Genomic DNA, 21,975 nt, shown 5'->3' on the forward strand with positions numbered 1-21,975 from the left:
TTTGTGTATGTCAAACCTGCTTTGCATGCCAGAGATAAATCTCACTTTGTCTTGATGTACAATCTTTTTGTGTTGTTGAATTCAGTTTTCTAATATTTTATGAAGGATTTTCACACCAGTGTTCATCAGAGATGCTGGCCTGAAGTTTTCTTGTCTTGCGTTTTTGTCTGGCTTTGGTATCAAGATGATGCTGGCCTCATAAAATATGTTTGGAAGTATTCCCTCTAGCTCTATTGTTCAGAAGTGTTTAAGAAGTATTGGTAACAATTCTTCTTTGTATGTTTCTAGAAATTAGCCATGAAAGCCATCTGGTCCTGAGATTTTCTTCACTGGAAGGTTTTTAATTACTTCTTCAATCTCTTCACTTGTTATTCTGTTCAAGGTTTCTATTTCTCATCAATTCAATCTTGGTAGGTTATACTTTTCTAGGAATTTATCCATTTCTTCTAGGTTATACAATTTGTTGGCATGTAATTATTCATAATAGTCCATTATGATCCTTTGATTTCTGAGGCATCTATTGGAATGGCTCCACTTTCATCTCTGATTTTGAGTCTTCTTTTTTTCCTTAGTTTAGCTAGGGGTTTGCTGATTTTGTTTATTTTTTCAAAGAACTAACTCTTGGTTTTACTGAGTTTTTCCTATGGTTTTTCTGCTATTTGATTTTTTCTGTTGGAATTTTTATTTCCTTCCTTCCGCTAACTTTGGATTTAGTTTGTTCTTCCACTAACTCGTTGAGATGTAATGTTAGGCTATTTACTTAGGGTATTTCTTTATCCTTTTTTTTTTTTTTTTTTTTTTTGAACCAGTCTTACTCTGTTGCCCAGCCTAGAGTGCAGGGGTGTGATCACAGCTCACTAGAGCTTTGACCTTCTGGGCTCAAGTGATCCTGTCACCTCAGCCTACCAAGTAGCTTGTGCCACCATGCTGGGCTAATATTTTTATTTGTTGTAGAGACAGGGTCTCCTTATGTTGCCCAGGCTGGTCTTGAACTCCTGAGCTCAAAGGATCCTCCCGTTTCAGCTTCCCAAAGTGCTGTAATTAGACCAATGAGCCACTGCACCTGGCCTGGGGTCTCTCTTCTTTTTTAATATAGGCATTTGTTGCTATAAACTTCCCTCTTAGATTGCTTTTGCTGCATCCCATAGGTTTTGATATTGTGTTTCCATTGTCATTTGTTTCAAGATATTTTTTCATCACTTGATGTTTTTAACATGACATCAAAGACATCCATTTCAAGTTGAAACCAACAACTCATAATTGAAAAGCTTGGACACTCTCTCATAGTATATTAATACAAACTGAAGATAGAGGTCATTATACTAAAACTCAAGAGCAAAAAACTGTGATGCACATGTTTTTTTCGTAAGGTTGTTTTATATTATTCTTCAGCATCTCGGGAGCCAGTTTGGGGTAATAAATAAAGACTGATGACCATTATGTACACAAGCAACTCACAAAACAATGACAAGTGGTACCTGATGCATTGTCCTTACCCTTGCTTGCAGTCCCTCCCCACATGATCATCTCAGCCTTAGTTCTGGGGCCTACTCAGTAAAAGAAAACATTTTAGGCCGGGCACGGTGGCTCATGCCTGTAATTCCAGCACTTTGGGAGGCCGAGGTGGGTGGATCACAAGGTCAGGAGTTTGAGACCAGCCTGGCCAACATGGTGAAACTCTATCTCTATTAAAAATACAAAAATTAGCCTAGTGTGGTGGCATGTGTCTGTAATCCCAGCTACTCGGGAGGCTGATGCAGGAGAATAGCTTGAACCTAGGAGGCGGTAGTTGCAGGGAGCCAAGATTGCACCATTGCACTCTAGCCTGGGTGACAAGAGCCAGATTCTGTCTCAAAAAAAAAAAAAAAGAAAGAAAGAAAGAAAACATTTTGGATTCTATATTGCTGAGGCTTAATGCATATACTATATGAACCTGTTTGGGAAAAAAAGTAGTGGTAGAACTTGACATTAAGTGAAATATGTTTATTATTTAGTTATAAATTAAAAATACATATTTTCTATTGTTAATACATTGCTCTTATAACACTAAATATATAAACAATCAGAAATTTTCAGTATTGTATAATTACAGTGGTAAATGAGAACAGAGTAGAAACACGTTTGAATGAAAAGATAAGAAAGAGCAAGATTATAAAATTCTGTAAGTCTGGGCACCATGGCACACACCTGTCATTCCAGCACTTTGGGAGGCTGAGGTGGGCGGGTCACCTGAGGTCAGGAGCTCGAGACCAGCCTGGTCAATATGGTGAAACCCTGTTTCTACTAAAAATACAAAAATTAGTGGGGCTTGGTGGCGGGTGCCTGTAATTCCAGCTACTAGGGAAACTGAGGCAGGAGACTCGCTTGAATCCAGGAGGTGGAGGGTTCTGTGAACTGAGATTGAACCATTGCACTCCAGCCTGGGTGAAAAGAGTGGAACTCTGCCTTAAAAAACAAAAACAAAAACAAAAACAAAACAAAACAAAAATTGTGTGGCATTTCACTCTGAAATATTAAGACATAAAGCAGATTTATCCATCCACATGAAAGCTGTTAATAGAAGCAGAAAGTCAAGACCATTGCTGCCTATTACCACGTTATGGGATCGTCACGTGGACACGGAAAATGAGATGGGGGAGGGAGGGACAAAGTGTTTCAACGGCTAAGGATGCTGGGGACACACAGGATGTTCACTTGATGATATTGTTTCTACTTTGGCAAAAACAATTATAATCAAGTAATAAGGCACTCAGATTATTAGGGCAAGTAAGTATTCAAATAATTTAATAGTCTGTATTATTTTAGTGATTATTTAACAATAGTCAACAATAGCTCTTATTTTTATTTACATTAGCATCTATTTTTATAACATTTTATATGTAAAATTATATACTATATATAAGTATATATTGTAAGTATAATATATATGTGTGTAGGTATATACATAGTGTTTTCAAACTGCCATATTTGTGTTCTTATTGATTCATGTTGAATCGACTATTACGCATGTCCATAAGCTTTCAGAATCTGTTGATAAAACACTACACATGAAACTTTAATCATTTTGCACTGATGTTACAAATAAGTTACAGTTACATATTTATGAAGTTATGTTGACATACATAATTGTGGTCGTGTCTGCATCCTCACAATAAAACCTATGTTCTGTCACTGAAAATTAGGCCATGAGTGAAGTCTGGGAGCTCAGGGAGAGCCAAGGCAGCCAGAGCTGTGCAGAGCACGTGCCCTCCTGCTCCGAGCTGCCTGCTGGTCACCTGTACCCGCCCTAGCAGACTCTTCTGAATGGAGAATGAGGCCCGGGTCTCTTGACAAGTAAAGCTTTGCTCTGTTCTTGGACTAAATCCAGACATAACTACGTCAGGGTCCTCATCTGCCGGGAAGCAGATTGCACTGAATCTCACAGTCACGGAAAACTTGTGACTGTGTGTACTTCCAGCAACGAGAGCAGGGAGGGCTAGGTTGAGGGTCTCAAACTGGCACTGGGGAGCCCAGTGACTGGGTTTTAAGGGTGTGTGAATGAAGATTAAAATCTTGTTTGGTATTACATGGGTTTAGTTTTTTTTTAATGTCACTAAGCCATGCTGTAGAGCCCTTCTGGAAGGACTTAGGTGGGACAAAGAGCCAGAGTCCACAACTTCTGTATTGTTCACGGGGCCCTGGCGCATCCTGGGCAGTTTCTCTGGCACCAGAGGTATGTGAGTTTTCCTAGGTAGGAAAGTGGAGGTTGCAGGAAAGAAGAATTTATAAGGCTATATTATAAGGTGATGTGGAAGTAGAAAGCTACTTCGCTCTGTAACCTAAAAGGAGTCATTAGATTATTTGCAGCTAGGAGTTCATTTTCTAGGGGTACTTAATAATCATAAAAGTGCAGAGAGAAACACATTTTTAAGTAACCCTTCCCAGTGAAGTGACCTTTCTCCCCTAAGACTGTATTCTTTTTATCCCTCTGCCATGTTAACAGCATGCAAACCATATTTACATTTTTACTTAGTTAACTCATAGCCTGTTTTCCTAAATATCCTTGTTAAAAGTGGTAGCTGTTCACATTCATTTGGGGAAACGGCATTTTTCTTAGAAATGTTTATAGGTTTTGGCCAGATGTAGTGGCTCACGCCTGTAATCCCAGCACTTTGGAAGCCGGAGCGGGTGGATCACTTGAGGTCAGGAGTTCAAGACCAGCCTCGCCTACACGGCGAAACTCCACCTCTACTGAAAAGAAAATACAAAAAAAGAAAAAAAGTTTCTAGGTTTATTTAACAATGTGAAGTAGTCCTGGGAAGTTGTACTTTGAGCAAGGTCCGCAAGCAGGATGCCTGCACTTCTCCAGTCATGCTCCAGCGTCAGGTCGGAAAGCTATCTACATGTGGGGATGGAGCCTGGCATCCTGGGCCCCCAAGGACAGGGCCCTGAATATGGACTTAGCAGAGCAAAGTTGGGAAGGCAGCTGCACCCACCCCGAGTGCGTCCTGTGGTACCTACCCTTCACGGTTCCTGGTGGGGACACTCAGCCACCAGCTTCATGGCTGGACTCAGATGACACAATGCCAGGAAAAAATTCAAAAGCACCATTACCCTTTCCAATGCCTAGATAAAACACATGTCTAATAAAAACCTACTAATAATCATTTATTGTTTGTTTATATACAATAGAAGCGTCTTTTCTAATGGGTGTGAGATAAGCACGATGATGGCCTATGGGACTCTGTCTTGCAGCTCTTGTCCTCGGGCCATGATTTGACCTCAGAATTATGGTGACTCTAGCAAGGCACTGGGGAGCCAGATTCTGCTGCATTTGTGTGCAAATCCTCTATGAGTTTCAAATGGCTCCATGCATCAACAAAACCTCTTAGTTCTTAAGAAAAGGAGACGAAAGAGATTTGGACACTGAAGAGAAACACAGCCATGCCCCAGCTCCCTGCTGGAAGGAAAGCGTGTGCCTAAGGTTGCTTTTCTCTCAGGTTTCCATATTTTTGTTTCCTCTTGCGGAGCTGCCGCTGGAGCTGGAGCTTGTTGGTGAAGAACAGCTGCCTCCAGCCCGTGTCCTCTGCTAGGGCCCTCACGTCAGGAGTGATGGTGTGGCAGGTTGACTGGACTATCTGTTCCCACAGTTTATCAGACATGCACAGCTGTGAGTGGGAAAAGTCAGAGGTGGGTTACAGCACACGTGTTAAGTAAAAGCCATTTACTCACTCAAACGCATTATCAAACTCCTGCTGCCTGTGGACACTGGGAGAAACACTACCTGTGCCAGACACAGGTTCTGCCTTGAGAAACCTCCTCTTTGAGGAAAAGAGCCAGACACAAATCTCGAAGTGCACATATATCTGAAGGACATACCTTCTGCACACACTTAAACTTCCCAGGGATGGCAGTAGAAACAACATGCTCCTGCCCACACCAGGCAACACTCCCTCACGCAAGGGAAAATGTGCTTATTCTCCACCTTCACCCCCACCCCACTGCAGCCAAGTCCCGTCAGTCACTGTCAACATCTGGGTGATGTTTGTTGCCTGTAGTTAATTCCAATTCATCTCTATTTATCTATGTATGTATTATTTATTTTTATTTTTGAGATGGAGTTTTGCTCTTGTTGCCCAGGCTGGAGTGCAGTGGCGCAATCTCGGCTCACCGTAATCTCTGCCTCCCGGGTTCAAGCGATTCTCCTGCCTCAGCCTCCTGAGTAGCTGGGATTACAGGCATGCACCACCACACTGAGCTAATTTTGTATTTTTAGTAGAGACGGGGTTTCTCCATGTTGGTCAGGCTGGTCTTGAACTCCCGACCTCAGGTGATCCGCCCACCTTGGCATCCCAAAGTGCTGGGATTACAGGCATGAGACACTGCGCCCGGCCTTATCTATTTTTTTTTTTTTTTAGGCAGAGTCTCACTCTGTTGCAGTGGTGTGATCTCGGCTCACTGCAACCTCCGCCTACTGGGTTCAAGTGATTCTGCTGCCTCAGTCTCCCAAGTAGCTGGTACTACAGGTGCACACCACCATGCCTGGCTAATTTTTGTATTTTTGATAGAGACAGGGTTTCATCATGTTGATCAGGCTGGTCTCGAACTCCTGACCTTGAAATCTGCCCGCCTCAGCCTCCCAAAGGGCTGCGATTACAGGCATGAGCCACCATGCCTGGCCAGAGTTGTATTTATAATTTGCTCCCTCTACCATCATTCCATCTTCTCTCTGTCTTTAGCTAGCACTTAGTATTATGCTAAGCACTCTGTTTAGCATAATGGTTATGCTAAACAGCAACACTGAATCATACGGTATCTACGGACCCCAAAACTTTTTGATGTTAGACAGGTCATTCATTATCTTATCTCCCCTTCCACAGTCCTTCAAGGTTTAGTCCTTCAACTCATCAAGATGCTACACCCAGTGATGTGATCCAAACCTTCTCCAATTCCTGTAAGGTGTGAGCACTTTTGGTCTTGAATGTAGAAGATGTTCTGTTCTTCTGTTAGCTTTTGCCACTGCACACCATAAAAAAAGAATGAAACCATGTCCTTGCAGCAGTGTGGATGCTGCTGAAGTCTGTTATCCTAAGCAAAGTAACACAGAAACAGGAAACCAAATATCGCATGTCCTTACTTGTAAGTGGGAGCTAAATCTCGGGTTCACACAAACAAAGGCATGATTGCTGTCCCCTCATAATGGAGCACCAGAATAGCCTCCCTGGCCCATACCCAGCTTCCCCCTACCCATCCTGCCTCCTATCCCAAACAGCACCAGCCCTGGCCAGCCCTGTTGTACTGTGCTCCCCTGTGTCCTGACTTCCTCCTGGTGAGGAAGAAATGTGTAAATGTGATCTCTACCTCCTGACACCACTATATTCACTTCTGAACAGAAAGCGGTCACCACTCCTTCCTTCCATACTTCATGCTCTTCTAAAAGTACTCCAATAAGGGAAGAGAATGAATTAGAAATAGAAATGAATAGTACAATAAGGCATAATTGCTTAAGATCCTTTCTGCATAAACATCAAAGCAACAGCTATTATATTCACATAATGGTTATGCTAAACAGCAACAATGAATCATATGGTATCTACAGACCCCAAAACTTTTTGATGTTAGACGGGTCATTCATTGTCTTATCTCCCCTTCCACAGTCCTTCAAGGTTTACTTCCTCTACTCAGATTACAATCTCTTCTAAATATAAACAAAGGAAAACTTTTAAAATGTCTTAATATGAAAAACAGATCATTTGACCCTCCTTTAAAAGATCTGAACTCCAGCACCAATGTGGATTACTATCCCATTACTAGCACAGTACATTTCAGGATATTAATGTGTCTTGTAATAGAGATTATGGGAGAAAACTACAAGATTTGGGGGGAAAGGAAATAATTCTCAAAAGAGCTAAAATTTCCACTAGTATAACTTCATTTATGACTCATCAAAATTTTATACTGAAACTATTTACAGTTTTGTCTTATATTATAAGTTGGTGCACAAAATACCCCCATCTATGACTCCCAAACCCTGACGATCTTTTGCTTATGATAAGTTGCCAGGTTGCAAAACGGAAGGTTCTATAGTTCTTAGCTACTCTGATCCAAAGCCCAGCTAACCATGGATTTAGCTCCCCCTGGTGGTGGTGCATGAATTTTGCATACATAAATTGTCAAGTTGAAGAGAATCTTAGAGCTTATCTGCTTAAAAACTCTCCCTTTGCAAATATGAAAACCAGGGCTGAGAGAAGAGAAGGGAGAAGGATGCTGTTCCAGGTTCATGCTGGGGAGTGGCTGAGCTAAGAACAGAACAGAACCCAGCTCTCCAGCCTCCTGCTGATTTAAACACAGCACACTGCCTGCACACAGTGATGCTAGGAGATCCCCTCCCGCAAGCTTCCAGCCTTCTAGAGTCCCTTGAGACATTTGATCTGTACAACCTTAATATCGATTGGTCAAATTCTTGGGCCAGGTCGAGCACAGTGGCTCACTCATGCCTGTAATCCCAGCACTTTGCGAGGCTGAGGCAGGTGGATCACTTGAGGTCAGGAGTTTGAGATCAGCCAGGGCGATGTGGTGAAACCCTGTCTCTACTAAAAATACAAAAATTAGCCAGGGGTGGTGGCAGGCTCGTGTAATCCCAGCACTTTAGGAGGCCGAAGCGGGTGGATTATTTGAGGTCGGGAATTCGAGACCAGCCTGGCCAACATGGTGAAACCCTGTCTCTACTAAAAATACAAAAATTAGCCAGGTATGGTGGCGTGCGCCTGTAGTCCCAGCTACTTGGGAGGCTGAGGGAGAACTGCCTGAACCTGGGAGGTGGAGGTTGCAGTGAGCCGAGACTGCTCCACTGCACTCCAGTCTGGGCGACAGAGCAAGAGTCCATCTCAAAAAAAAAAAAAAAAGAAAGAAAGAAAATTCTGGGACCAAACCCTTAGAATCAGGTTGCTGTAAACACAAGAAAACACATTAAGAGCACAAGTGCTGGTTCTACCTCAGATCTACCAAGCCAGATGCTCAGGGGATGGGCCTGGCATCTGTGTTTTCACCTGTGCCCCACGGGCTTCACCTGCTTGGCCAGACACGGGATTTATCATCATAGTGGGGTTGCAGACACAAGGGAAAAATCTGTCTCTCCACAGCCAAAAGGTGACAGAGGAGTGGTTTTCTTCCCGAGTCGTTCTCCTGGTGATTCCTGAGTCACAATCAGGATGAATGTGTTTATATGCCTGTCATGACCGTCCCTTTCCCAGCCTGGGCCTCAGCCTTCTCATCTAGCTGCACTGGCAGTTTCTCCAGGCTTACTCTGCTGCAGTTTGGAGAAAATGGATAGCATCAAGGCCTGGTGCTATCAGGGGCAAGCCACTAGGCCCCCCAGGCAGGTGCCCAAATGGCAGCACACCTTGGTGAACTTGCCTCAGTCCGAGACTGGCCCCAGCCTGACAGGTGTGGAACTCTACCCTGAGAGGTGTGGAACTCTACTTTCCAGTATACTGGTTGCTCATCCACGGCTCCAGGCTGCAGGCTCCAGGCCTTGGTCCACATGGAATCAGAGCAAAGGCAGACAGCTGGATGATCCTGATTGCTGGTGGCATTAAGTATAACTGGATACTTCCAACCTCAACTGTGGAATAGCACCATGGACTCCCCGGGCTGGGGCCCCTTTCACAGACTTCCCACATAGTCTGGCTCTTGGCATGTGTCTTTACGCTTCTAAGGCAGACGTGATCCTACGGAGTCAGGTCTGGCTGTGGGAGCCTTTCTGTCTTGCAGAGGTGACCCTGCACACCCCACTTTCAACAGGCTCCATGAAAACCACCCTTTGATCATGTGTCTGCAGATCTGCCCGCTACTCCCCAGCCTCTCCCACTTCATTTCCAGTCATATTCTTCCTTTGCTCTGCTCAAGAATGTAAGCTCCTCAAAGGCAGGGACACGTGCATCTCCCCAGAACCTACCACTGTGTCTGGCCCACAGCAGGGGCCCAGTAATTACGTACTGACTGCACACAGCCCTGAAGTGTATCCATTTATCACCTGGTCCAGCAGTCAGGTGCCTGAGGATCAGGTCCCTGGCCATATGACCTCGGGCACATTAATTAGACTTGTTGATCTTTAGCTTCCTTATGAATAGGATGGCTGGGCACGGTGGCTCATGCCTGTAATCCCAGAACTCTGGGAGGCCAAGGCAGGCAGATCACCTGAGGAAGTTAGAGACCAGCCTGACCAACGTGGTGAAACCCCGTCTCTACTAAAAATACAAAAATTAGCTGGGCATAGTGGCGCACACCTATAGTCTCAGCTACTCAGGAGGCTGAGGCAGGAGAATTGCTTGAACCCAGGAGGCGGAGGTTACAGTGAGCCGAGATTACGCCAGCCTAGGCAACAGAGCAAGACTCTGTCTCAAAAAGAAAAAAAGTAAAATAAAATAAAATAGAATAAGGATAATAATAGTATCTACATATTAAGATTTCTATGAGAACTAAGTAAAATAATGTAACTAGAAAACTTAGTGGAATGCTAGACATACAGTAAGTGCTCAATAAATGTTCTTATGGGCTGGGCGCAGTGGCTCACGTCTATAATCCCAGCACTTTGGGAGGCCAAGGTAGCAGATCACTTGAGGTCAGGAGTTCAAGATCAGCCTGGCCAACATGGTGAAACCCCATCTCTACTAAAAATACAAAAATTAGCCAGGTATGGAGGAGGGCACCTGTAATCCCAGCTACTCAGGAGGCTGAGGCAGGAGAATCATTAGAATCTGGGAGGCAGAGGCTGCAATGAACCAAGATCGTGCCACTGCACTCCGACCTGAGTGACAGAGTGAGATTCTATCTCAAATGAATGAATGAATGAATGAATGAATGAATGTATGTTATAGCGTGTGACCCAAGGTACACACTTACTTCCTTTTTTCCTTATGCAATGAGGCCCATATTATATAGTCCCAGTACACTACCTATATCATGCATATTTCAATATATTTCTTTATTTTAAACAGTTACACTTATGCAGTTTTTTTCTACAGATAAACATGCAACGCAAATTGTATACAAAGTAAGGAGCATTTATAAATACAGAGGCGGAACAAAAAATCTGGTTAAATGAATTATCTACACTGTGTGTGGTGGCTCACACCCGAAATCCCAGCACTTTGGAAGGCCGAGGCAGGAGGATTGCTTGAGCCCAAGAGTTCGAGACCTGCTAAGGCAAGATAGCAAGACACGGTCTCTACAAAACACACAAAAATTAGCTGGGTGTGGTGGTGTGCACCTGTAGTCCCAGCCATTTGAGAGGCCAAGGTAGGAGGATTGCTTGAGCCCAGGAAGTGAAGGCTGCAGTGAGCTGTGTTTGTGCCACTGCACTCCTTCCTGGATGACACGGCAAGATGACCCTGTCTTAGGAAATAAATAAATAATCTGTCCATATGTTGATATCCTATGGCAATTTTTTAAATGGAGGAAGATTGATAGGTACTGATATTTTATTTTATTTTTGAGATGGAGTTCTACTCTTATTGCCAAGGCTGGAGTGCAATGACTCAATCTCGGCTCACTGCAAACTCTGCCTCCCAGGTTCAAGTGATTCTCCTGCCTCAGTGATTCTCTCAAGTAGCTGGGATTACAGGCATGTGCCACCATGCCCAGCTAATTTTGTATTTTTAGTAGAGATGAGGTTTCACCATGTTGGTCAGACTGGTCTCAAACTCCTCACCTCAAGTGATCCACCTGCCTCAGCCTCCTGAAGTGCTGGGATTACAGGCATGAGCCACCATGCCTGGCCGGTACTGATATTTTAAAAGTGTCTAAAATACGTTGTGAAGTAGAAAAAAAACAGATGAAGAACAATATAAAATATGTTACCACATGCTTTTTAGAAGGGTGTGTGTACCAGTATATGTACTTGCACATGCTACACACACATGCTTCTACATGTGTAGAATATCTCCAGAAGGACATACAGAACACGGTTAATATGGTTGCCACTGGAGATGAGAATCAGAGGAATGAGGGTCAAGACTGGGAGGGGCAATAACTTTTTAGTTTATAAACAAGGATACATAATTTTTAAACATTTCCAATCTGACCATTGCAATGGATGTCAACTTTCTTTTTCAAAAATATAAACAAAATCGATACGGAAGCATTCAGCCACTGTTTTCTGGGAGGTAGCTCTGGGCTAGACACTCTGTTAAGGTGGGTATATGAAGTCAGGTGACACAATCCCTGCCCTTGAGCTCAGCAGGGAGACAAGTCAAGGGGGCGGGGCAAGCAAGCACAAAAGGCAAGCAAGGGGCATTTGGAAGGTCCAGGTGGTGGGTGAGTCAGGAGGAGCATATTCCTGGAAAAGAAAGCAGTGTAAGCAAAGGCAAGACACAGTAGAACACAGCAAACAGAGAGCTGCAAGGAGCTGACCTGGCAGGGGCAGAGGGCGGCAGGAAGCAGGGCGAGGGCCCCGTGGCTGTGCTGGCTAAGACCTTGGACTTCATTCTGAAAATGACAGGGAGCCATTAAGGGCCAGTGAGCAGGATAATGGCATGCCCAGAGTGCAATGTAAAATGACCACCCTGAGCTCACATGGACAAGCAACCAATGAAGCAACGACGAAGTTCCCAGGAGAAAACCCACCAGAGTCCTGGAAGCAGGGATGAGTCAAGAAGCAGAAGATTTGGTTGGGCATGGGTGGCTCATGCCTGTAATCTCAGCACTTTGGGAGGCCAAGGCAGGCGATCACCTGAGGTCAAGAGTTCAAGACTAGCCTGGCCAACATGGCAAAACCCTGTCTCTACTAAAAATACTAAAAATTAGCCAGGTACAGTGGCCCATGCTTGTAGTCCCAGCTACTTGGGAGGCTGAGGCAGGAGAATCACTTGAACCTGGGAGGTGGAGGTTGCAGTGAGCCGAGATCACGCCACTGCACTCCAGCCTGGGTAACACAGCAAGACTCCATGTCAAAAAAAGAAGCAGAACGCCTGAAATAGGCCCTTTTGATACAACAAACACAAGGTTGGTGCGAACGAGCCAGAGATATTTTGCAGGCATGGACAAAGGGGAAAATGAAAGAGAAGCTGTAGGCTGACATTAGACCAACACCTGTCAGAATTTTGGGTTATCCTAAGACCAGTGAATTTTTTAAAAAGCAGAACAAAATAAAATGACAATAAATAACCAAAATAAGGGTGCTGCTGACTTTCACATTTTGTCAAATGAGAACAATTTTAAAAATGATCCCTTGAACCCAGGAGGTGGAGGTTGCAGTGAGCCGAGATCTCACCACTGAACTCCAGCCTGGGTAAGAGAGAGAGACTGGGACTCAAACAAAACAAAACAAAAGTGATTAATGTTATGCGGGGAGAATAAAAGCAGCAGCCCTGAGTCATGCTCCATCTTCTAATAATTCTGCTCTGTAAAGATGCTCAGGGCTGAAATCAGCAACCTGGAGAAGCCCTACTTCAGAGCACTGGCTAAATGAAGGAGAATATTTTCAAGACTGCACTGAAATACTAGCAGGACACTGAGAGTGAAAGTAATAGTGGAAGTGAGTAAAGCTTGGAGAGAAGGCAGCCGCTCAGCGTGAGGAATAAATCCCAGAAGTCACTCACTTGCTGCTGTTTCCTATCAAACCCTCCCTACTTGCAGGAGCAGAAATTTACTGAAAGTAAATAGAAGGATTTGATAGAAAATCAAATCCAGGCCCTGGCAACAGGGAAGAAACTGTTACTAGATCCCCACTAGTATATTTATTTACGTAGAATTCTCTTTTCATTTAAAGTATGAATAATCAGCTTCTTCTTCTTCTTTTTTTTTTTTTTTTTTGACAGTCTCACTCTGTGCCCAGGCTGCAGTACAGTGGTGTGATCTTGGCTCACTGCAACCTCTGCATCCTGGGTTCAAGCAGCTCTCCTGCCTCAGCCTCCCAAGTACCTGGGATTACAGGCCTGCGCCACCATACCCAGCTAATTTTCGTATTTTTAGTTGAGATGTGGTTTCCCCATGGTGGCAAGGCTGGTCTTGAACTCCTGACCTCAGGTGATCCACCCACCTCGGCCTCCCAAAGTGCTGGGATTATAGGTGTGAGCCACTGTGCCCAGCCCTAATAATCAGCTTCTTATCAGCACCAAGCACAACATTTCAACTTTAGGATACTTATTTAATGACAAAAATATATACAATAGTACTTGTTTTCAGCTTTCCATTTTTAGGGAGGAAAATCAAGTAAAAAATATATTTTGGGGGGCTAAATAATGAGAACTTATGAATACAAAGAAGGAAACAATAGATACCGGTGCCTACTTGAGGGTGCAGGGTGGGAGGAAGGCAAGGAGCAGAAAAGATAACTATAGGGAACTGGGTTTAATAATTAACCTGGGTGATGGCTGGGCGCGGTGGCTCAAGCCTATAATCCCAGCACTTTGGGAGGCCGAGACGGGCGGATCACGAGGTCAGGAGATCGAGACCATCCTGGCTAACACGGTGAAACCCCGTCTCTACTAAAAAAAAAAATACAAAAAACTTGCCGGGCGAGGTGGCGGGCGCCTGTAGTCCCAGCTACTCGGGAGACTGAGGCAGGAGAATGGCGTAAACCTGGGAGGTGGAGCTTGCAGTGAGCTGAGATCTGGCCACTGCACTCCAGCCTGGGTGACAGAGCGAGACTCCGTCTCAAAAAAAAAAAAAAAAAAAATAATAATTAACCTGGGTGATTAAATAATCTATACAAAATCCCCTGTGACATGAGTTTAACTATGTAACAAACCTTCACACATATGCCCGAACCCATAATAAAAGTTAAAAATATATATATACCCACACATATGTGGATATATACACACATAGATACACACATATATATACACATCTATATATTTTTAACTTTTATTTTGGGTTCGGGCATACATGTGAAGGTTTGTATGTGTATATATATACACACACATATATACACACACACATATTTAATGTTTAAAAGAGAGGTGGGATTTCATTGTGTTGCCCAGGTTGCTCTTGAACTCCTGTAGTCCCACTTACTCTGGAGGCTGAATAGGAAGATCACTTGAGCCCAGGAGGTTGAGGTTACAGTGAGTTGTGTTCACACCACTGCACCCCAGCCTGGGCAACAGAGCAAAATCCTGCCTCAAAAAACATAATTTTAAGTAATATAATTTTTTTGAGATAGTCTCAAAATGTATACATGTATACATACATATATGTATATATACACACACACACACTCAAAAGGAATATATTAAGTACTATAATACAGATTATATCACTTAAGGCCAGGCACAGTGGCTCACACCTGTAATCCCAGCACTTTGGGAGGCCGAGGTGGGTGGATCACCTGAGGTCAGGAGTTTGAGATCAGCCTGGCCAACATGGGGAAACCCCGTCTCTACTAAAAATATAAAAATTAGCTGGGCATGATGGTGGACACCTGTAATCCCAGTTACTTGGGAAGCTGAGGCACAAGAATCACTTGAACCCAAGAGGGGGAGGTTGCAGTGAGTTGAGATCATGCCATTGCACTCTGGCCTGGGCAAGAGCAAGACTTTGTCTAAAAAAAAAAAAAAAATATATATATATATATATATATATATATATATAATATATAACTTAAAATTATTTTTTTTGAGACATGGTTGTTTTGCTCTGTTGCCCAGGCTGGGATGCAGTGGTGTGAACACAACTCACTGTAACCTCAACTTCCTGGGCTCAAGTGATCCTCCTATTCAGCCTCCAGAGTAACTGGGACCACGGGGCATGCCATGACACTCAGCTAATTTTTTTTTTTTTTTGAGACAGAGTTTTGCTCTTGTTGCCCAGGCTGGAGTGCAATGGCGTGATATTGGCTCACTGCAACCTCCACCTCCCAGGTTCAAGCGATTCTCCTGCCTCAGCCTCCCTAGTAACTGGGATTGCAGGCATGTGCCACCACACCTGGCTAATTTTGTATTTTTAGTAGAGACAGGGGTTCTCCATGCTGGTCAGGCTGTTCTCAAACTCCCGACCTCAGGTGATCCGCCCGCCTCGGCCTCCCAAAGCGCTGGGATTACAGGCATGAGTCACCGTGCCCGGCCATAATACTCAGCTAATTTTTAAAAAATGTATTGTAGAGATGGAATCTCCCTACTTTGCCCAAGTTGATCTCAAATTCCTAGGCTCAACCAATCCTCCTTCCTCAGCCTCCCAAAGTGCTGGAATTACAGGCATGAGCCACTGTGCCTAAACTAAAATAGATTTTTTAAAATCAAGACATTTTATTGCATTATTGGGAAAAAAATGTTGGCTTTTTAGATAATAAGATTATGTTTTGAATCATCTTGGAAAATGTTGTATATTCTTTTATAAATGGACATTGCCCCAATACATTACAGCTAGATACCGAGCTAGTCAGGCTTCCTCAGTTGCAAGCAACAGATTCCCATTCTGATTAACTTAAGCCAAAAAGAGATTTAATGGAAAATTAGTATGTGTGTGACTGTGGGGTAGGGTTGGGGGGTCTAGAATTGAAGGACCAGCTGAAGGGGTAGGGACCAAGGCATCTTCCAGGATCCAGGGAGTGCAACTGACAAAGGTCACACTGAAGCCTTGACACTGGCTGGCTGAAATCAGCACTAACTGTGCTTCCTGTTCTTGGGTTATTCTGCTGAGGATGTGAAGCAGTGAGACAGTGCATCTTGTCAGCTTTGGGCAAGGAAGAAAACGGGGCACTGCAATGGACAGCCCACCAAAACACATACTCGGAGACAGGCAATGCAGCAAAGGCTATTACTAGAAGAAATGGAAACGGATGTCAGGTAGTCCTCCTTGCCCTATTCTCTCTCCTTTTTTTTGAGTCAGAGTCTTGCTCTGTCACCCAGGCTGGAGTGTAGTGGTGAGATCTCGGCTCACTGCCACCTCTGCGTCCTGGGTTCAAGTGATTCTCCTGCCTCAAACTCCTGAGTAGCTGGGATTACAGGCGCCTACCACCATGCCCGGCTAATTTTTGTATTTTTAGTAGAGACGGCGTTTCCCCATGTTGGCTACGCTGGTCTCAAACTCCTGACCTCAGGTGATCCACCCACCTTGGCCTCCCAAAGTGCCCTATTCTCTTATGCCACCATGCTTCTGCTTGGTTTTTCCCTGCCTTGGAATGCCCCCTAACCCAGATCACGTGTCTTCACCAATTTCACCCTCAAAAGCCAGATAAAGTAACCTGCTTCTGTGAAGCCAGGCAGAGAAAATCACTTTGCACTATCTTTGTACCTTGCATACACATCTCTTGTTGAACTGATCACGCTGGATTGTAATTATTTGCATGTACCTGAATCTCTACTATAAGACTGTAAGTTCTTTGAGGAGAGAAATGTCTTTTCATCTCTGCTGCTTGTGCACCTAAGACAGTGTCCATCACAAAGTTAGTACTCAACAAATGATTGCTATGTTAAAAAATCTTTTTAGAAAGCACATGGAAAATTCTATATAGACATAAAATAATGGATCGTTACCTTCGCAAATCTGTGTGATGTTTGGGAAAGCCTGGCAATATCTTCAAGATCCAGATAAGAAATGATATTCAGGAGCAAATTGTCTGAGAGCCGCTCAAGGAAGTCAAATTTACCTTCGCACAAATTGATGACATAGTTTAATATTCTTATACCAAATATTAAGGCAGTTTGACCTGTAATTCAAAGAAGCCAACAAACTAAAATGGTTATCATGTACAGTCACATAAGAGCTGTAACAACCATCAGTGGAATACAAGCTTCAGGGCATTTTTCCCCTGGGAGTGATGTTAGGTGACGCTGGGTCTTTCCTACTTTCACTGAGCTGCCTTTGGGACTAACCGAATGCATTTTTGAGGCATCTGTTTCCAATTGCTATTCCTGCCCTGAGATCAGAAACTTTTAGGGACACTCACTGCTTAACACAGTGATTTCTGCATCCCCTTGATCTCATCAGCACCAGACTCCAGTCTATACCACTAACCTAATTGGTCTCGGCATTACCATTGTACTCACAGCCCCTCCAAGCGGGCAGCTATGTGGAGGAAAAAGATGCTGGTCCACGTGGCTTTTCTGCTAGCCCTGCTACTCTCCATTGGTTTAAAACACATTGTCTCCTAATTTTAGTTGACTTTTGATCTCTTATTTCATTTAGTTTTTATTTATTTATATATTTATTTTTAGATGGGGTCGCCCAGGCCGGAGTGCAGTGGTGCCATCATGGCTCACTGCAGCCTTGATCTCCCAGGCTCAAGCAATCCTCCCATTTCAGCCTCCCGAGTAGCTGGGACTACTGGTGTGTGCCCCCATGCCTGGCTATTTTTTTAAATTTGTTTTTAGACATTGAGTCTAAGAGAGTGCACTGTTTCTCTTCTCAGAGCCATTTCTGGAAAGCCAGTGTCAAGGCTTCAGTGTGACCTTTGTCAGTTGCACTCCCTGGATCCTGGAAGATGCCTTGGTCCCTACCCCTTCAGCTGTTCCTTCAATTCTAGACCCCCCAACCCTACCCCACAGTCACACACATACTAATTTTCCATTAAATCTCTTTTTGGCTTAAGTTAATCAGAATGGGAATCTGTTGCTTGCAACTGAGGAAGCCTGACTAGCTCAGTATTTAGCTATAATGTATTGGGGCAATGTCCATTTATAAAAGAACATACAACATTTTCCAAGATGATTCAAAACATAATCTTATTATCTAAAAAGCCAACATTTTTTCCCAATATTTGGTGACCACCTTCCCTATTCAACCTGAACCAGTCCTTCTGGAGCAAGTAGGACAGAGCTGTCAAGGGCACCAGGCTCCCTGCAGAAGCAGGTGGAACTGTGATCCTAGAAGTTGGGCTCTCTGGTTTCAGAAGGGATGTAAGGTGTGGGCTGTGTTTACGTAAAAGCCAGCTTAGAAGAGTAGCTATATAAGATTTATCTCCCAAGCTGGTTAACCTACATTAAGGCATTAATGTAGAAATAGAAAATAGAGGCATTACGGATTTAAGTTGCTTCTGAATTCCAAGTGCTTCCCATTCAAAGCCCCTCTAAAGCACAAAGGCCTTCTTTGGGGGGTGTCGAATAGCCCTTTCAAAAACTCAGCATCGAAGAGTAGGTATTGTGAAGAACCTCTGCCCACCAGCAGCAGCAGAAGAAAAAGCAGTGCTTATTTAAAGCCCTTGACATAATTGAAGATGATTTTTGAATACTTTAAAATGACAAGAAAACATGTTCAAAGCATGCTCAAATATACTTTCGAAAGTTTCCACCAACAAAGTATTTAAAATGTAAAAGTTTTAGGACATGTACAGCTAGGTATGAAATGTGATGGTTTGAAAGTGTAAGGTGAGGCCGGGCGCGGTGGCTCAAGCCTGTAATCCCAGCACTTTGGGAGGCCGAGACGGGCGGATCACGAGGTCAGGAGATCGAGACCATCCTGGCTAACACGGTGAAACCCCGTCTCTACTAAAATATACAAAAAAAACTAGCCGGGCGAGGTGGCGGGCGCCTGTAGTCCCAGCTACTCAGGAGGCTGAGGCAGGAGAATGGCGTAAACCTGGGAGACGGAGCTTGCAGTGAGCTGAGATCCGGCCACTGCACTCCAGTCCGGGCGACAGAGCGAGACTCCGCCTCAAAAAAAAAAAAAAAAAAGAAAGTGTAAGGTGATTAGAATATTTTGAAAAAAATACTCTTGCTTTTTTGGTATTTTTTAAAATGTAACTGACATATACTTCGTTTGAAACTAAAAAAATGTATATTAAAACAAACTCCATTTTGAAACATAAAATCACTATCTGCATGTTGGATTATGTGGCAGACAGTCTCCAAGACAGTTCCAGTGACTCTCTTTTCTTAAACTTATGCCCCTGTGTATTTCTATCCCAGCCTGAATAGGGCTGCCCTGTTAACAAAGAGGATATTGCAGAAATGATATCCAAAGGGGAGGTAAAGGCTTCCACTTTGCTCTTGGATCACTCACTCTGGGAGAAGCCAACGGCCATGTCCTGAAAAGTTATTTTGAAGTCTTACAGTGGCTGCCCTTAGAGACAACAATAACCAGTGTTTCCTATTCAGATCTTAGTTAATCTCTTTAGGATTGGGAGGGTCTGGAAGAAAAAGATCTAGCTATGTTTTGTTTTTTTTTTTTTTTTTTTGAGACGGAGTCTCGCTCTGTCACCCAGGCTGGAGTGCAGTGGCCGGATCTCAGCTCACTGCAAGTTCACGCCATTCTCCTGCCTCAGCCTCCCAGGTAGCTGGGACTACAGGCGCCGCCACCTCGCCCGGCTAGTTTTTTGTAGTTTTTAGTAGAGACGGGGTTTCACCGTGTTAGCCAGGATGGTCTCGATCTCCTGACCTCGCGATCCGCCCGTCTCGGCCTCCCAAAGTGCTAGGATTACAGGCTTGAGCCACCGCGCCCGGCCAAGATCTAGTTGTGTTAATAGAGATTCTTGACAGATACAAACTTTCCTCCACAAAGAACGGCTTTGCAGGGCTATTTCGAAATATGGCAAATCAACATGTTTTGAGGTAAAATATGTTGATTTTCTTCTTTGTCTCATAATGCTATGCCAGAGTCAGGTTGGAAAGTAAATTATGATATATAGGGTTAAATAAAACCCATCTGATGAGACTTTATGATTTGTAGGGCATGACTCCCCAGACCTCTTAGATAGGAATTTGTGCAAGATAAAAAATCAGAGTTTAGTCCTCACTTAGCAGCACTACGGAGAGGTCCATGAGACAAGAAATTGAAACCTCCTGCCAACCACCACCAGTGATTTGTCAGCCAGGTGTATAAGCCATCCTTGAATGCAATCCTCCAGCTCCAGTCAAGCCTTCAGATGACTGAGGTGCCATCTAACCCCATGCAAGTCTCCCAATCAGAACCACTCAGTTAAGCTGCTCCCAAATTTCTGGTCCACAGTAACTGTTTGAGATAATAAACATTTATCACAGTTTTAAGTCATTACGTTTTGGGATAATCTATTATACAGCAATAGATGATAAAGACTCAGGTACCTGCAAGGGATGTGCTGCCACAATGGAACCTAAAATGTGGGAGTGGCTTTGATATTGAAAAGTCCATAAAAATGTGAATGAATGTGAGGAGAGAGTTGGTGAAAGCCTGAAGAGCCAAGAAGAAACCATTAGTAGAAGCCTAATGAATTCTGAGGTTTTAAAGATGAAGACTTAAAAGATTGAGGGCCAGGTGCGGTCGCTCATGTCTGTAATCCCAATACTTTAGGAGGCCAAGGCAGGCAGATCACTTGGGGTCAGGAGTTTGAGACCAGCCTGGCCAACATGGTAAAACCCCATCTCTACTGAAAATACAAAAATCAGCTGGGCATGGAGGTGGGCACCTGTAATCCCAGTTACTCACAAGGCTGAGGCATGATAATTGCTTGAACCCGGGAGGTAGAGGGTGCAGTGAGCCAAGATTGTACCACTGCACTCCAGCCTGGGCAGCAGAGTAAGACTCCGTCTCAAAAAAAAAAAAAAAAAAAAAGATTTAAGTGAGAAAAAAAATGCACCTTATGAGTTGTGCCATTTAGCTAAGAAAATGTCCAAGCAGGAACATACTGCCTGATTTCTTCTTGATGCTTAAAGATGAGAGAAAAGAGATAAGCTAAAGGAAGGTATCTTAAAAATGACACAGGATTTACTGCTTTTGAACATTCTCTGCCTCTTCAGTTGTCAAATAATGCTAAAATTAAGAAATGTCTCAGGCAAAGATCAAATCTAGGACAATGTAAGAAAAACATGGTATAAAGGAGAAATTGGAGGTGGGGAAAGGTGGCTATAAGATGCTCTATCAAAAACCATCCAGTCAAACCTTAGGGTTTTCATGAAGCTTAAGGTGTTGTCACTCAAGAGGCAAGAGCAGAAACCCAAGGCAGAGAAGCGCTTATCTCAAAGAGATATATAAGCATGGTTTTCCCTAATGCAATAGACCCCAATAAGAAATGCATGATGTTTTTAAGAGAATTATATTGGTAAGAACACTGCCATCCAGCCTGAACTGAACGGGTCACACGCAGTACAAAAGGAGAAGACTTTGGACCCTCAACCAGCAAGGTAGCTTTCATTCTAAGGCTTCTTCTCTTGGCTTGTGCAGGGTTGCCATTTCACTGTGTGCTCACACGACTTCTTCGTTGTGAGCTTGAGTAGATGGGGAGTGAGCCTCTGGTCCGACTTCTAATAAGAACCCCAACTCTATCAGATTAGGGCCCCACCTTAAAGACCTTATTTAACCTTAATTACATCCTTAGAGGCCTCCATGTCCAAATATAGTACACTGGGAGTTAGGGGTTCAACATATGAATTTGAGGGGAGACACACTGAGTTCATAATAACCCTGGGAAACATTTGGAAACTTTAAACACATTTCTGAATAATGAAGGTGTCAGAAGAGATACCAGGCCAGGCACAGTAGCTCACCCCTGTAATCTCAGCACTTTGGGAGGTCAAGGTGGACAGATTACTTAAGGTCATGAGTTCTAGACCAGCTTGGCCAACATGGTGAAATCCCATC

General features: G+C 43.7%; 1 protein-coding gene across 3 annotated transcripts in view; it reads right to left on the reverse strand.

Moving 5' to 3' along the window:
• Window positions 1-2,767: 2,767 nt before the first annotated feature.
• FBXO36 (F-box protein 36) overlaps window positions 2,768-21,975 on the reverse strand; it is a 92,338-nt gene continuing 73,130 nt past the window's right edge. For 2 of the 3 annotated variants that reach the window (XM_033229957.1, XM_033229956.1), the window contains 2 exons: window positions 16,959-17,131; window positions 2,768-5,147 (listed from right to left, as the gene is read on the reverse strand). In XM_033229957.1, coding sequence (XP_033085848.1) covers window positions 4,959-5,147; window positions 16,959-17,131 — 362 coding nt within the window. In that variant the 3' untranslated portion in view covers window positions 2,768-4,958. The remainder of the gene's footprint in view (window positions 5,148-16,958; window positions 17,132-21,975) is intronic. The other variant, XM_033229958.1, reaches the window with a different exon arrangement.

Source organism: Trachypithecus francoisi, unplaced genomic scaffold (genome assembly GCF_009764315.1).
Source record: "Trachypithecus francoisi isolate TF-2019V2 unplaced genomic scaffold, Tfra_2.0 Lachesis_group13, whole genome shotgun sequence".
Taxonomy (NCBI): domain Eukaryota; kingdom Metazoa; phylum Chordata; class Mammalia; order Primates; family Cercopithecidae; genus Trachypithecus; species Trachypithecus francoisi.